The following is a 15,000-nucleotide window of genomic DNA, read 5'->3' on the forward strand; positions in this document are numbered from 1 at the left end:
CCAAATTTTCTCGATTTCTTCCTATTTTCTTCAATCTTTCTGGGTTAAGTATTTTACTAGTAACTGCACATCTTCTCGGGGGCTGTTGACTAAAACATTTACCGTAGCACTATAATGATTTACCATACCTTATCAATAAAGGGCAAAATTACTGAGCACTGATTGGCTGAGACAGAGGGCATTTTTTTCTTAATCGAGGGCATTTTTGGTAATCAAGAGAGGGCTTGATTACTTGATCCTGATTGGCTAATTTTGCCCTTTATTGATAAACAATTAATCGCATGAGTCCTCGTACTATTAAGGATTAATAGCACTTGTGTTTTGAAAACTTTCAAAATGGCAATCGTCGCTTCGCGACTTGGGCAATTTTAGAAAATTTCCAAAACACTCGTGCAATTAATCCTTATTAGTATCACCCAACTAGTGGACTAATGCAAATCCTGCATTTTAATTGGCTACGCTACTAGAGGACTATTAGTAATAGTCCTCGAGTAGCGAAAAGCGTGACGCTTTCTTTCGTTTTGTTCCCATATAAGTATTTCTTCAACTTGCATTTGCTAACTTCATTATTGCCTTTTCTGTCCGACTAGTTGGGTGATACTAAGGCTTACTATACTATTGACCCGTAGCCCTTGCGGGCGAAGGGTCTAATTGTTAAATAGTACTCGGCCTCATGTGATTTCCTATACAAAACAATATTGTATACTATTAGAGCTACATATTACGCAAAGATAACTTGAATCTCCTGGAAAACCTAACTCAGCTCAGTTGACAGTTATGGGATAAAGCACTTTGTGAAGTTACTGCACTACCACACGTACGCAATGCGTGCCGCCTATTTTTATCATCGCCTTCACATGTTACAACAGTGTGCAAAGTTTTATCGGAAATCTATGACAAGTCCTATTTCTAGGGAATCACATTGAGAAGAGTTAAGTATCTAGGAACCAGCAAACTCATGATGTTAAACCTGGGAAACACAGCTGTGAGACAAAGCTCTGACCATCATGCCAACCATGTGCCTGCTTTTACATCAATTAGTTTTACAACCTAGTAAGCCATATTAAATATAGTTTATGAAGTTTGTTGTAAGCCTTACCATAATTCATCATTGCTAATAAAGCTTCTCTTCCAAGGCCTTTCCTTCTACAAGGTGGTTCTGTCAAGTTTCAAGGAAATCCAATTTATGGTACAGTTTGTGACATTTTGTTTGGCTAAAGTATAATAATTTTTATTATAATAGTAGTTGAATGGTAATTAATTCAAACATGTCTCAGTTATAAGGGCAACATTTATACAGAAAACAGACTCTTTATGTGTGTGAAAAAGCAAAGAAATTTAAGCACAGCCTGCTCAGGCAAGAGGCAACCAACCTGAAGGGAAATATCACTTGAAGTTGGCAGTGTCAGATGCCTACTACTGACCAGGGCTGCAATGCAAACCGAGGATAATATGCATACAGCTGAAAAACCCCAGACCTTTACTAAGGTTATATTAGTGGAGGGTTTTAGACTTAATTATTGGGCTTAAAGTTAGCATAAGGGAGGGGCATTAAGGTTTAGGCTCAGGGTTAGGAGTTGCAGTCTGTAAGGTCAGGAGTTACAAGTAAGGGTTCAGTACCCTGGCTAACAAGAATAACATTTCAGACAATATGATGGAGAGGGCACGCATACAAATCAGCAATACAAGCTATCAGTTCCTAGGACACATGTTTGCCAATTTTCTTTTTATATCAAGCCCAAGTTTAAAACAATAATGTTGGTTAAACTCAATAAATTCCCATCTTCTCTATACTTTGCTCCCAATGGCAAAAGACAATTTTAGACCTTTAACCCATTGAACTTATCAGATTGCAAGACAAATTTACTTGTCAATGGGAGGTGCTTCAGAAGTAAATGGGTTATAAGATTTGGGGTCTGTTCCACCTTTCAAGTCTGCCCTTGAAACATTTATTGCACAGTAGGTTTTTCAGTAGTTGTGAGGATTGATTGGTGAGTTTTTATTTTCTATTATTTTGTAAAAAAATAACCATTTTGACCTCGATTTTCTTTCCTACTGTGCTTAGATTTTTAAGTTAATTATCCACGATGGCAATAGCCAAAATATCACCATTTATACCATGCCATAGAAAATACAGCAAATAATAATGCTCGAAAGCCATTGTAAATTCATCAGCATTAATTTCCACCAAACCTTCCCATTGATCAGTGCAATTAAACGTTATCATGCCCAACCTTTCCATTGTGCCTTGCTGGTCACTGTATTTTCTATGGCATGGTATAAAATAGTTATGCAACGCTTTCAAGTGACATACCGTTGAATATCCCACTCGTCACTTGTATTTTCTTGGCATAAACACTCCCCTAAAGGCTTGTGCATATACCAAGAAAATACCTGTGACTTGTGGGATATTCCATGGTATACCACTCGAAAGCATTGCATAACTACATGTAGTACTTTTACAAATACATGAAAGCACAGCAAGGTTTTAAAATCTGTACGCATTCAGGTTTAAACATTATTATTATCATTATTGTTATTACTTTTCCATAACAAAAATGAGATGAACAAAGAAATTATTTGGTTGTTACTGCCAACAAAATTCCTTTCAAATGACAGTAAGGTAGGCTCCGGTAAGCGCCCTTACAGCAGCCTTGTAGCTTCAATGTCTTTCAATTGCAGCAAAACTGGATGCACAGGGACCAGATTGGAGAAAATTTTTTTCGGTAAAAAGACCTTGTTAAACAGTGTAACACTATTAATGTAATAAGAACACTTTTACCTGCTATCATAATTTCTATCTCTGCAATATCATCATGATTGACATCGAGGAAAAGATTTACATCGCCTGCCATGCAATCTTTCAAGAAGAAAAACAACAATCCTCAGTGAAGACTGTCAGAGAGAATTGCAGTGTGAGAATACTGCTAAACAAAGAAATGTGTCAAAATGTGAAAAGTGTGTACAGGGAGTGTGTGTTTTAAGGGGTACACAACATGACACAAAGTCACACACAAAGTAAGGTATGCCATTGGTTCTCTTTTCTTAACTCTCTTTTCCTGCTGCTCTACATTCCCAGAGGGACTAGTGTCAGTACACCAATACACTGTAAGTGCAGAACCATTTTTATTCATTTAACTCATAATGTTTTACTAAGGGGTACTAATTTCCTTGACAATGTCGTCCTTGCCAAAGCTCTCTATTACTGAGAAGAGGTGAGAGATGGGGATTACAGTTTATTGTAACTAAAATGGACTCTTACCATTTAAAGGAGTATTTCACTAAGACAAGGTTTGCATTGTAACCTGGCTGACATAATATTACAGTGGATATGATACAAATGATGATACCCATACTATTGTTGTAGTTTAATGAATTCTACCCCACTTCCTTGAATCCTGTCTTTGATCCTATCTTCCTCATCTATATACTTTAAATAGGATAACCCGTTGACCCCTAGGTGTGAGACTTACATGTAATACAGATTTTACTAAACTGTCTAATGCCAAATGATTTTACTCCTCAGAGGGTGGCAGATGAGGAGTCAAATTATGGTCAAAGGGTTAAACTATAAACTAGCTTTCCTTCTTCTAACTAAACAGTCTCAGTGGTAGTCACATAAATTTGTAAAACTAAAGATGTTAACCCTGTAATTGTAAGAATTCAACAAACAAACCTATCTCTGTCAACTCAGGTTGCAGCCATTTGTTTTTGTCCAAAATGATAAAAGTGCACTCTGAAAAAAGAGATTTAAAAGATTATCATACCAAAGTTGGTACTAATTAGTAAAAATAACTGTTATAGCACTGGGTAACACTTAATATTCATGAGTGTAAAAACTTTTTTTTTTTGTATTTATGGCATGGATGAGCTGCTTGACCCATTGCTGTTTATTCCCTGCCATGGTACATGTAATTCCAACTATTTATCCATCCACCAGTCTACCCATCCAACTTATCCGTCCATCCAAAAAAATTCATAACCTTCAATCATCTATTCACTTTAAAAGAATACAATAAGACAATGGAATATAAAATAATAACATGGAATAATAAATTATTTATTACTCAATGCTAATATTAGTACTCGTTTAGATTCAGCTTAATTAACCCATTCACCCCTAAACTGGCCTAAACAGGCCATACATGTACTTAGTATTTTACTGTCTAACGCCAGACAATTTTACTCATCAATGGGTTAATGTCTCCTGGCCTGGGAGTGCACTCTGTCTTATGGCAGACAATTTTTAAATTATTTGTCAATAACAAACACCTTATTTTATGGTGAGAGGGTTAATTACTGGGTTGCCGTATGGCAATCCCAGTTGGAAAATGGGTAGAATTTCTCCGTTTATTTATTTTATTTTTTTCCGTGTCGGTAAAAGTCTTGCCTGTCACTCCCCCGGTAAGTGGTGTCTTTGTGCATAGAGCCTTCTGCGGGTATTTTCTTAGGATCAAGAGGGTAGTGGAAATGCGTACATTTCTCTGGTGGACACAGTAGAATCATTAACTTAACTTGTACTGGCGTCGAAAGTCATGTAACGCAAATGGCGTTTTAGTGGATCTTTGAACAAAATATACCCTTATGAAGCTCAAAAATGGCAAATCAATTGGATACTGAACAAGACAGGCGACAACATCGACAACAATCTGTCGCCCGTCGAGCCGTCTTTTACCAAGTGTGCTGTTATGTAGAACATTGAAGATTCGCAGGGCAGCGATAATAGTGAATTAACAGACTAAACAAGGTGGATTGAATGGAATTTCAAGCGTTAAAATCGCTGAAAAGGTAAGATTATTGTCGAAGCGATGCCACAATTGCGTGTCTTAACAACATGTTCCTTTGATCTCATATTATTGTGTTTTCTGTCCAAATATGCGCTTGTTTTCGCTTTCGCTCAAACATATCTACCTTTATTACGTGTCCAGTGAATAGTTTTATCCTCTGGGATGAATTTTCCGTCGAAAAATCGGTTATTTGGGCGGTCAGTGTAAAACGCAGACTGCAGACCGGGGGTAAAATGCAGACTGAGTGTAAAATAAATATTAATAATAAAAAAAATAGTAATAAGGATAAAATAAAGTTTGTTTGAAAGACAATCCTGTTTTACATCTCTCAACAACTCACATTATTATGACCGCAGGTCGCTGCACCTTTTGGGGATGCGATCGTACGCGTTGAAGTCATCTGTGCTTTGTTTTTGCGCTTCCAGATGCATTGCAATGTTCCAAATTATTTGTCACACCGGTACATCGAGGGAAATCGATCGAAAAACCAACAATTATTACTTCGAATACCTGAATAATCTCGGTTGTCTTTTTTCGGTGCATCGAAATGCACAAAGAATTTCATGTATTCCGAGCAATTAGGACGCGGGGATTTCATTGGTTAAGCTATGCGTGATAACCCCTAGGGAGAGGTTATAATTGAAAATTACATCTTCCAGATGCAAAACAAACGAGCTTCTGAACTAAAGGATAAACATAACGTACACCAAAGCGAATGGATCCTAATAAGAAATTTTTACACCTCAGTCATACTGGCTTAAGCCGACTGAATTGAAACGTTAAATGGTTGCAAAATCCATGTTATCTCTGTCTTTGTTAATTGGTACTGTAGCCATGCGTGTCAAAATAAATTGAGTTATTGGGTAATTACTCGATTACTTTGTTCATTGCAGCAAAATGGACAGTTGAATTACGGGGTGGTGACTTCTTTGCCTAAAAGCAACTCACTTAACGAAACTGTCCTTTTTCCAACAACAACAAGGATTCAAACAGCTTCAATTCTTACAGAGTTCGATAAAAATCCGGATTTAAAACATGCGGTGGGGCAACCAAAGCGATGGGAGCTGTGTTGGGGTTTCAGTGTGAAAGTACAAATGGCTACTAACACTCTTAGAACTCTTTTTTCATTATTATTTTATTAACCCGCAGACTGCAGTCTGCAGTCTGCATTTTACCCTCAATCTGCATTTTATCCCTGGTCTGCAGTCTGCAGTCTGCAGTCTTCGTTTTACACTGATCGGTTATTTGGGTGGTTTTTGGCAACAGAGGTTAATTATTCGTAATGCGATCGCTTCCGTTGCCGTTAGCAATGGATCGCAAATTTGACACTTTTATCGCATTATCACATTACGCATTGAACCACGTTATCTATTATTCCTAAAAATCTAAAAATATTCGTGCCTTATCAGTTTTCAGTCGAATTTATGTCCAAGAAAGCAGATAAATTGCAGAAAATATTAGTTTTGCATCCAAAAATTCGTAATCAACGCTAAAATGACCAAATTTTGCCTGGAAAACATATTTTACTGAGGGTCTAGTTTTCACGGAGGGTCTAGTTTGCATACAGTTACTACAATCTGCTAACTTTTTTTTGGTACCATGATGATATTTCACCCGAGACTTGCAATATCCAAAGACTTTCAAACACACCGTCCTGGAGATTTTTTTCCAAGTTGTTCAGATGGAAATTGTTTTCCTAAACAAAACCTCATCTCCAATGCTTGGCCTATGAAGTACTGTTTCATTTAAATGAGCTGGGGTGTTTTATTTACTGGGTTGCCGTATGGCAATCCCAGTCGGAAAATGGGTAGATTTTTCCGTTTTATTATTTTTATTTTTTTCCGTGTGCGACGGTAAAAGTCTTGCCTGTCACTCTCCTGCTAAGTGGTGTCTTTGTGCATAGAGCCTTCTGTGCATATTTTCTTAGGATCGAGAGGGTAGTGGGAAATGCGTAGATTTCCCTGGTGGACACAGTAGAACGATTAACTTAACTGGCAATGGCGTCGAAAGTCATCTAACGCGAATGGCGTTTTAGTGGATCTTTGAACAAAATATACCCTTATGAAGCTCAAAAATGGCAAGTCAATTGGATACTGAACAAGACAGGCAGTGGAATCTTAAAAGCGACGAGTAATGCACTTCAACAACAATCTGTCGCCCGTCGAGCCGTCTTTTACCAAGTGTGCTGTTATGTAGAACACTGAAGATTCGTAGGGCAGCGATAACAGTGAATTCAAAGACTAGACCAGGCTGATTGGATGGAATTTCAAGCGTTAAAATCGCTGAAAAGGTAAGATTATTTTTGTAGCGATGCAATAGGCCATTTCCGAGTTCATGTCTGCCTCCTCTTCAAAGCGAGTCTAAGTGCGAAGTTTTTCTTATGATTATTAGTTTGCTTTCATATGTAAAGTAGAACTAATTACCATCACAAAAACTTCACACTTAGACTTGCTTTGAAGAGGAGGCAGACATGCACTCGCAAATTTTCCGTTGAAAAATCGGTTATTTGGGTAGTTTTTGGCAAACAGAGGTTAGTTATTCGTAATGCGATCGCTTCCGTTGCCATTAGCAACGGGTCGCAAATTTGACACTTTTATCGCATTATCACATTACGCATTGATCGCTAATCCCATTATTCCTAAAAATCTAAAAATATTCGTGCCTCATCAGTTTTCAGTCAAATTTATGTCCAAGAAAGCAGATAAATTGCAGAAAATTTTAGTTTTGCATCCAAACATTCGTAATCAACGCTAAAATGACCAAATTTTGCCTGGAAAACATATTTTACTGTTATTTTTCTTTTTCGTTCAACTTTCGCTTTTATAAAATTTTTCAGTTGTCTGTAAATAAGTTATATGCTGTTGGAAAGCTCATTTTCTTAGCTTTAAAATGATGCATTTTTTCCCCCTAACTTTAAATATTTTTTGAGAAAAAAACCATTTTTTGGCGATGGCTGATTTACCGCGGTTTTCTCGCGGTTGGGAAAGTAGGGAAAAGAGTTAATTAATAGGCCGGTGGCCAGGTTTTTAACCTCAGAAAAGGATCTGTTTCGTCGTACAAACGTGTGAGGACCTGTGAGCCAATGGGCCTCTCTGCTGGTATGACTTCTGGGTGACCTCTTAATAACTTCTTACTAACTGAGCGCGAGGGCCATACTTAGCTCTCATTAACCGAGCAGGAGGTCTGTATGGGAGAATCTTGACCGAGGTCTGTACACACGACCGAGGTCAAGATTCTCCCATACAAACTGACTAAGCTCGGTTGATAAGATGTTTATTATATGGCAAACAAGAACAATCTATTTCGTTTAATGTAACTGGTTTGTACTAACTGACATTTTGCTTGCGAATGGCGATGAGCTGAACTTAATTCTGTCAAAGTTTGCTTGTCATCCTCTCTTTTGTCATCATGCTGTTTGGCACTTGCATAAATAAATATTGGTAGAAGAAAATACTCAATATTTTTGCATTTTAGTTTTCATCTTTTCACCGCAAAACATTACCGGTCTAGATGCCAGTCTAGATGGGAAAATCTAGACCGCAGTCAATATAGATTTTAGGCAATCAAATTCATCAATTTGGTAGTTCCCAGTCCTTCTGAGACAGAGCCATATAAGAATGGGGAATATTGGCCCGAGGTCATGGCAGTGCAGACCGAGCGCAGCGAGGTCCATACAAAAACGACCGAGGGCCAATATTTCCGAGTACGGCTCGAGCTAGCTCAGTTAGTAAGTAGTTTATTATATGGTTTTTTAATTACCTTTTGCTTTGTTTTTGCAAGCACGTAATCGGCCCGTGGGCATTACAGGAGAATAATGCCCTACAATTCAGTCACAATTAGCCAATCAGAGCACGCGTAATATCGGCTACAAACACAATCCATATAATAAATGGTCTTAATGACCCCCCAACTTGAAAACAATTGCCTGAAACGCTGCACGTACCACAGGCAACCCGGTGTACCCTCACGGAGGGTCTAGTTGGGTTTAAAACCATGAGGCAAAGCCAAGTGGTTTTAGATCCGATAAAGCATGACATGCAAGCCTCAGATGTATGTACCATTATTGAATGGAAGGATTTCACCAACATTCCACAAAAAGCATGTCCCTCTGGACCCAGTTCTTCAAAAACCGATTAATTAATGCTAATCTGAGATTAAAAATTGACCAAGGAGTTTATTTCCCTACTCCCAGATGCTGTTCAACGCAGATATTCGGCAAAACTTTACATTTAGAAGAAGTCAATCTTGAAAAACAAACTTATCAGCAAAAGAAATTTTCACCAAAAAAGTTGAAAACATGGAACAAGAGTTTATGCTAAGCCTGGATTAACTTAATCGGCTTTCCAACAACCGGGCCCTGGTGTCCAGAGGTGCAAAATGTGAGAGGAAGATATTAGCATGCAAGAAAAACAAGATTAGGCATTATTACCATTCATTATAGAAAGAAATCTAAAGAGTGTTTTATCAGCCAGAGGGTTAGTTTAAGCTCATGCATATGGCATTACAATATCGGTGTTTCAATAGGCTGTTAGGCTCATAAATTATTAATTAATACATTCTTGAAGATCAGTATAAAGTATGATCATTAATATCCAAGTAAATTTTTAATTGGCTTCTTTTTTCCCAAATGCACGGCTATTATGGCTCAAATGTTTCCATATGACAAGACAAAATTAAACACAGGTCTGAGTAAAAATCTTGAGTAGCCGTGATAATGCAGATTTCAATCCACAGGCACGACAACCAGACCTCAGAGGTGACACTTGGTAGGTATAATATACTTTTATGTATTTTTCTTCTTTGTTACACCTACAGCTACCAAACCTCACTATTTTCGTCCTGAAACCAGGTCTGTTGCATGTCATATTCCTGTTCCAGTGAAAGTCGTTCAGATGCAGTTTGTTCCAACAGTTCAGTAGACTGCATCCACTCATGATATCTATTGATACATAATGGTGCAAGAATAACAGCAATAACCGTATTGTCATTGAAACAGGGAAGGGGAAGTTGGTAAATATTATCATACAAACAAATTAATAGATCTGAAAGAGACCCAATGCCTAATTCATTTATAAGTGAAATTGTGCTCCAATTTCAAGCCATCCAGGCTGGAATAAAAACCCATGACCGTGCAATAGCTAGACCATATAAATATTCTCAGTATTGGATTGGCACTACATTTGTAGCTTGCAATGGAGGATAATGCGGGGGAATATAATAAAAGGTATTTGCATTTGAAAAGATTTCCCTGCTTTAGCCTCCATTCCAAGCTAGTTCCAGTCCAATACTGAGAGTACGATTATGGTCTATTGCACTGATCTGCTCTACCATCTGGGAGACTGGTCAGTTGCAAGTTCGTAGTCTATTATAAAAGGTAACCAAGGTAAATGATTGTGAAATAACTTCTCCGATAAGGATAATAAACCGTAGGCCCCTTCTCACTACCCTTCAATGTTCATAAACTCTGTGGGAAGTTAAAGATCCCTCACACTAGTTGAAAAGAGTAGGGTATGGAGTTCCCAGTGTTGTGGTCTGGCCTTTCCTTCAGCAACGTGGTCTGCTTGGTGTAATCTTCTGAATAGACTACTGATCAATGAGACCACATAACAGCAAAACAGACAGTAGTCAAATTGAAGGAGTCCAAGTGCTGAAACTGGTAAACCTAAACTAAATGAGAGATACTTTGATCTGCAGCTGAAATGATTCAAAGTGAGAATACCCGTAGTCAGTTGTAAGAAACTTAACCAGATGCAGATGAGACCAAGCTTGAATGAGATTTTAACCCATGCCATGCAACTAGGCTGCACTGCTCAACTATTAAACTGAGCTATCAAGCGAGTCAGTTGCGAGTGAAATGAAAGGCACTGTTTATAACTGGCTTGTAATGACAAAGAATGAAATGGTTTTTAAAAAGTTTTAAACCAGGAAAAATATTTGAAGCACAAAATTTATGTTTTTTATAATATATATTTCACAATCATTAAAATGTTGTTTATTTACCTTGTATTAAGAGACCTAAGGTATTCCTTTGAAAAAAACTCTTTATACGATTTATTTGCATGTTTTTAATTGTACACAACTGGCTTGAGTTTTTTCCTTTTTGTAGATATGAAGAGATTTGAAGCAGTATCGCGGCAGTAAACAGTAAACGGCAATGTTTAAGGTCTTGGTAAAGGAAAAAGGTGTCTGCGGAAAAATGAAATTGTAGCGCAGCTATTTTTTGTATTGGGTCAAACTATACATGTACATCATAATAATACTAATAGATTGAAACATTAAAATAAAGTTTTTAGGTACATGTATTTAATATTGCCCTTCGGTTTTAAGGCCTCAAACTCAGAATGACCAAGTCTAGATCTGCTGCAGAAGCTCCTGCCCCTTCACTTTATTGCAAAACTAACCGCACTTTGGTGCATTTTATTCGCAGATGAATGCACTCCAATACCGTGTGAGGAATTTTTGATATGTTGAGAATTGAAGGAAATATCACTCACCAAAGTCGAATCTCTCATCTCATACTTACTTGTAAAACGTGCCATAAAATCAGTCTCCGAAGACAAACGAAAAATTCCTCACACGGCATTTGGGGTAGTACAATCATCTATTAGAACTGAAATATTGGAAGCAATATCTTAAAACCCGTTGGGGCAGGAGGCCCAAGAAGTTGGAATTTTGGCGTCAAAATAAACCCCTAAAAACCAAGCTTGAAGATTTCGCGTGTGATTGACATGATACGTCAATCATTTTGTGCACACCGATTATGGTGGGAAACAAAGAAAAGCAATTTTAGCGGTTTTAAAATTAATTTTTCTGAAATTTATTTCGGGAAAATATACTTCAGAGCCCACCAATTCAAGATTTGCAAAAACAAAAAATTTGAGCGAGACACCTAAATTTCATCTTTACCACAGAACTTAAGAAAGGGAGTAAGGATTATCAGTGAGAGAACTTTTGGGAGGATATCATTGACGTCACTCATTGTCATTGATGTGTCAACCAGAGCCTCATTGGCTGTCGAAACAATGGGTCTTTTGTTCCTGTGGTTGGCACAATTGAATAACAAAAGCAATTGTTTGTAAACAGATGTCTTCCCTATTCAATTTTTAAAGAACGAGTAAAGTATCTTTGAGTGGCCCTGCGGCTCGTCACAAAAATTAAATGTTTAAACGAACGAGTAAGGTATCTTTACATGGCTCGGCGACTCCGCGGTTCGGGAGTCGCGTCCAGACAGACGCTCAGCCACTCAAGGCACCACTGCAAAAATACTAGTACTTGTATTTTGTAGTATAGCCAATCTTGGCTCTTCCCTTATTAAATCACACTAACCTCGGAACATGGTTTTTTTTATAGGGAACCAAAACAATCTTTTCTCCTTCCAGAACCGTATCTCCGTTCTTTCTCATTCCGCCATAAGCCCGGGATCACACTACATGTGCACTTAAATGAAGACCAACTTCGCCGTATTCCAGTCTCTCACGTGCTATTCATGCGGCGGAAGTGACGATCTTGTGACCGGTGCGGGACGTGTGATCGATCACTTCAATAAGGTCAAGATGGCAGTTGTCACTGAAACTGGCTCTCTGTACTCCACGCCGGTGAGTTAAGTTTCTGAGCTAAATTGCATATGAATAGCGTGTATTGTTACGTGCCTCGTACTTCAGACGATGCCGATACAAGACCACATGCACAATTGAATCAGCCCAAAATGTGCTCTCAACTCGAACGTACGACTTTATATAACTCTCTGCGTTCTTTCCTTTGCAGTTCTTCGAATATGTTTATATTCGTTTTTTTGATTCTTTTAAGATAACAGGTGGCCTTTGTTAAAATAAGGATAATGTGCAATTCGGGAGCAAAACACCTTGCTTATACGACTTCTTGTAATGCACCTGTCAATGTTAAGCTGCTGGGAGGGGGGGAAGGGCGGGCATAGGCGGGGGATTTGAACTCAGATCAGTTTTTCTGTTCAAATGCCCGGCCCCAGGGAAGTCATCCTGGGTAAAAAAAGTGCAAATTCCTCACCCCAGGGGCATTATTGTTTGTCAGAAGACTGCAAATTCCTCGCCCCAGCTTCCTCCCAAAAATGCATAGGTAAAAAGAACAGAACAGCAGAAATAGGGACAGAAATTATACATTTTATTTTTTAAAAGGTAACAAAGCAATGACTTTAAATTTTGAGGACTGTCTCAACTGATACTACTAAACAAGGCAGTACAACAGGGAAATTCTGGTATCTTTTCATGAACTGTTATGCTACTTTTGTTTACCTTAATTGCCATCTTTTTATAGCTCATGGCCATTATCTATATTTCATCACTAAGACAGCAAATATTACAGCTAAAAACTCGCTTTATAAGACGTTTCAGCTTTTAAACTTGAAACTATGCCCTAAAGGACTGACTAAAAATAGAACCACATACTTTGTGAAGGAAAAAAGAATATGACATGTTAATTACTTAAATTGTAAACAGGAACAATGGAAATAAAATATTAAACTTCATATAAAAGAGAGCAATATTCAAAAAAGCCCCATAAGGGGACTTACAGTATGATGTGACAAATAGTGAGCTGATAAAAATGAAATTGAGTATTTCGGTCTTGTTTTTAGTATTATATAAGCTTTCTTGGAAACAGAATTCACTGCACACAAGGTGAATATAGATGACTGCCTCATAAAAGGCTTTAGAGTTTCAGTCCATGGCATTCATCGGTAATCGCAGAGAATTGGTTTGCTTCTAATGACTTCTGGGTAATTCCAAAATGGCGGTACTATTTTTCGGTCTTTCTCGGTCATTCAAGATGGCAAGCAGCCAAGATGGCGTCAGTGGACCCCACTCTTCTAACAGTTAAAGTCAAAAGTCCCGACCCCCGGAACTCAAAGAATGATCAAAAGTCCCTACCACGGGCAGACTTGTAACGTCAAATCCCCCTCCTATGCCCGGCCTCCCCCCCAGCGGCTTAACATTGATAGGTGCATAAAGCAGGTTTCTTATCATTTCTTTTATTGTAGTAGTTTTTAGTAATTTAATTTACTTTGTTAGTTAGATTTATTTAATTCATTATTGTAAAGTCCTGAAGGAAATACCTTGTCTAAATAAAGATTTTGCCAACTCCAAATCACATAGGTCATGCCCCCCCCCCCCCCCACCCCTTCTCCCCCCTCCCCCTGCTAAGGATGGCTTGTCCTTGCAACCAGTGATAAAAAATTCTTCAAAGAAAAACGACACAATTTAAAGCCCCACAACAATTTATGTAATGGTGCTGACAAAAATTTTCTTCATCCTAAAGGAGGGGGGACTGTGCAAAAGTTATCTCTATTCACATGCAAATCAATGGCAGGGTATTCTTAAGTTTACCCAAAGGACCTCCTTTCCCTGGCCTGAACATTAATTATCAGTTGGCAATTTTCATTTCACCAAACAACTCAAATGAGTCTCTCTTTTGCAATTTAGGTTGCCTTTGTGTATGTCTTTAATCTTATTATTGGTGTGGGAGCATTGACAATGCCCAAGGCTTTTGCAGATGCTGGTTGGCTTGTTGCAGCAGTTTTTACATGCGTTCTGTGCTTTATAAGGTTAGTACACCAAAAATGCTCAACATATATATATATAGTGCTGAGTAAAACTAAAGAATGTTTTTTTTACAATCACATTACGAGAGTTGGTATTTGCTATAATAATACCATGATAAAAAACTTGTAACTGACTAACAATATTTTTAAAATGGATGTTTTCGTTGTGTAGGCAATCACCTAGTATGGGTTGTCATTTGTTGTTCCTATTCTTCCTTGTCATATAAAATTGTTAATCATCCACTGAATCTACATTACATCACATTGGACCAACTATTGGAGGCTTTTAGGTTAGGGAAAAACTAAAGCAGAAATTAACCTTCTCAGGTCAGAGTTCAGAATTAACAAACTCAACCCTTGGGGGAGCAGCGATGGTGCAGTGGTGAGAGCACTCACGTCCCACCAATCTGGTCCAGGTTCAATTCCCAGATCCAGCATCATATGTGGGTTCAGTTTGTTGGTTCTCAACTCTGCTCCAAGAGGTCTTTCTGCGGGCACTCCGGTTTTCCCCTCTCCTCAAATACCAAATAAAATAATTATGATTTAATATACATGTACATGTATTAATTTGCTTTGATTTCTTTGGTGCACAACCCCACAAGCTATGCAGCTTTAAACATTATTGCGTCAAAATACAGTTCT

General features: G+C 38.0%; 2 protein-coding genes across 2 annotated transcripts in view; one reads left to right on the top strand and one right to left on the bottom strand.

Moving 5' to 3' along the window:
- LOC138059393 (N-acetyltransferase 9-like protein) overlaps positions 1-12,241 on the bottom strand; it is a 15,713-nt gene extending 3,472 nt beyond the window's left edge. The window contains exons 1-5 of the mRNA XM_068904987.1: positions 12,114-12,241; positions 9,617-9,726; positions 3,677-3,736; positions 2,783-2,860; positions 1,100-1,159 (exon numbers count right to left, since the gene is read on the bottom strand). Of these exons, the coding sequence (XP_068761088.1) occupies positions 1,100-1,159; positions 2,783-2,860; positions 3,677-3,736; positions 9,617-9,726; positions 12,114-12,190 (385 nt within the window). The 5' untranslated portion in view covers positions 12,191-12,241. The remainder of the gene's footprint in view (positions 1-1,099; positions 1,160-2,782; positions 2,861-3,676; positions 3,737-9,616; positions 9,727-12,113) is intronic.
- Positions 12,242-12,291: 50 nt separating this feature from the next.
- Positions 12,292-15,000, top strand: part of LOC138060766 (transmembrane protein 104-like) — a 20,145-nt gene continuing 17,436 nt past the window's right edge. The window contains exons 1-2 of the mRNA XM_068906627.1: positions 12,292-12,382; positions 14,240-14,361. Coding sequence (XP_068762728.1) covers positions 12,341-12,382; positions 14,240-14,361 — 164 coding nt within the window. The 5' untranslated portion in view covers positions 12,292-12,340. The remainder of the gene's footprint in view (positions 12,383-14,239; positions 14,362-15,000) is intronic.

This window comes from Montipora capricornis, chromosome 8 (genome assembly GCF_036669925.1).
Source record: "Montipora capricornis isolate CH-2021 chromosome 8, ASM3666992v2, whole genome shotgun sequence".
Lineage (NCBI taxonomy): Eukaryota > Metazoa > Cnidaria > Anthozoa > Scleractinia > Acroporidae > Montipora > Montipora capricornis.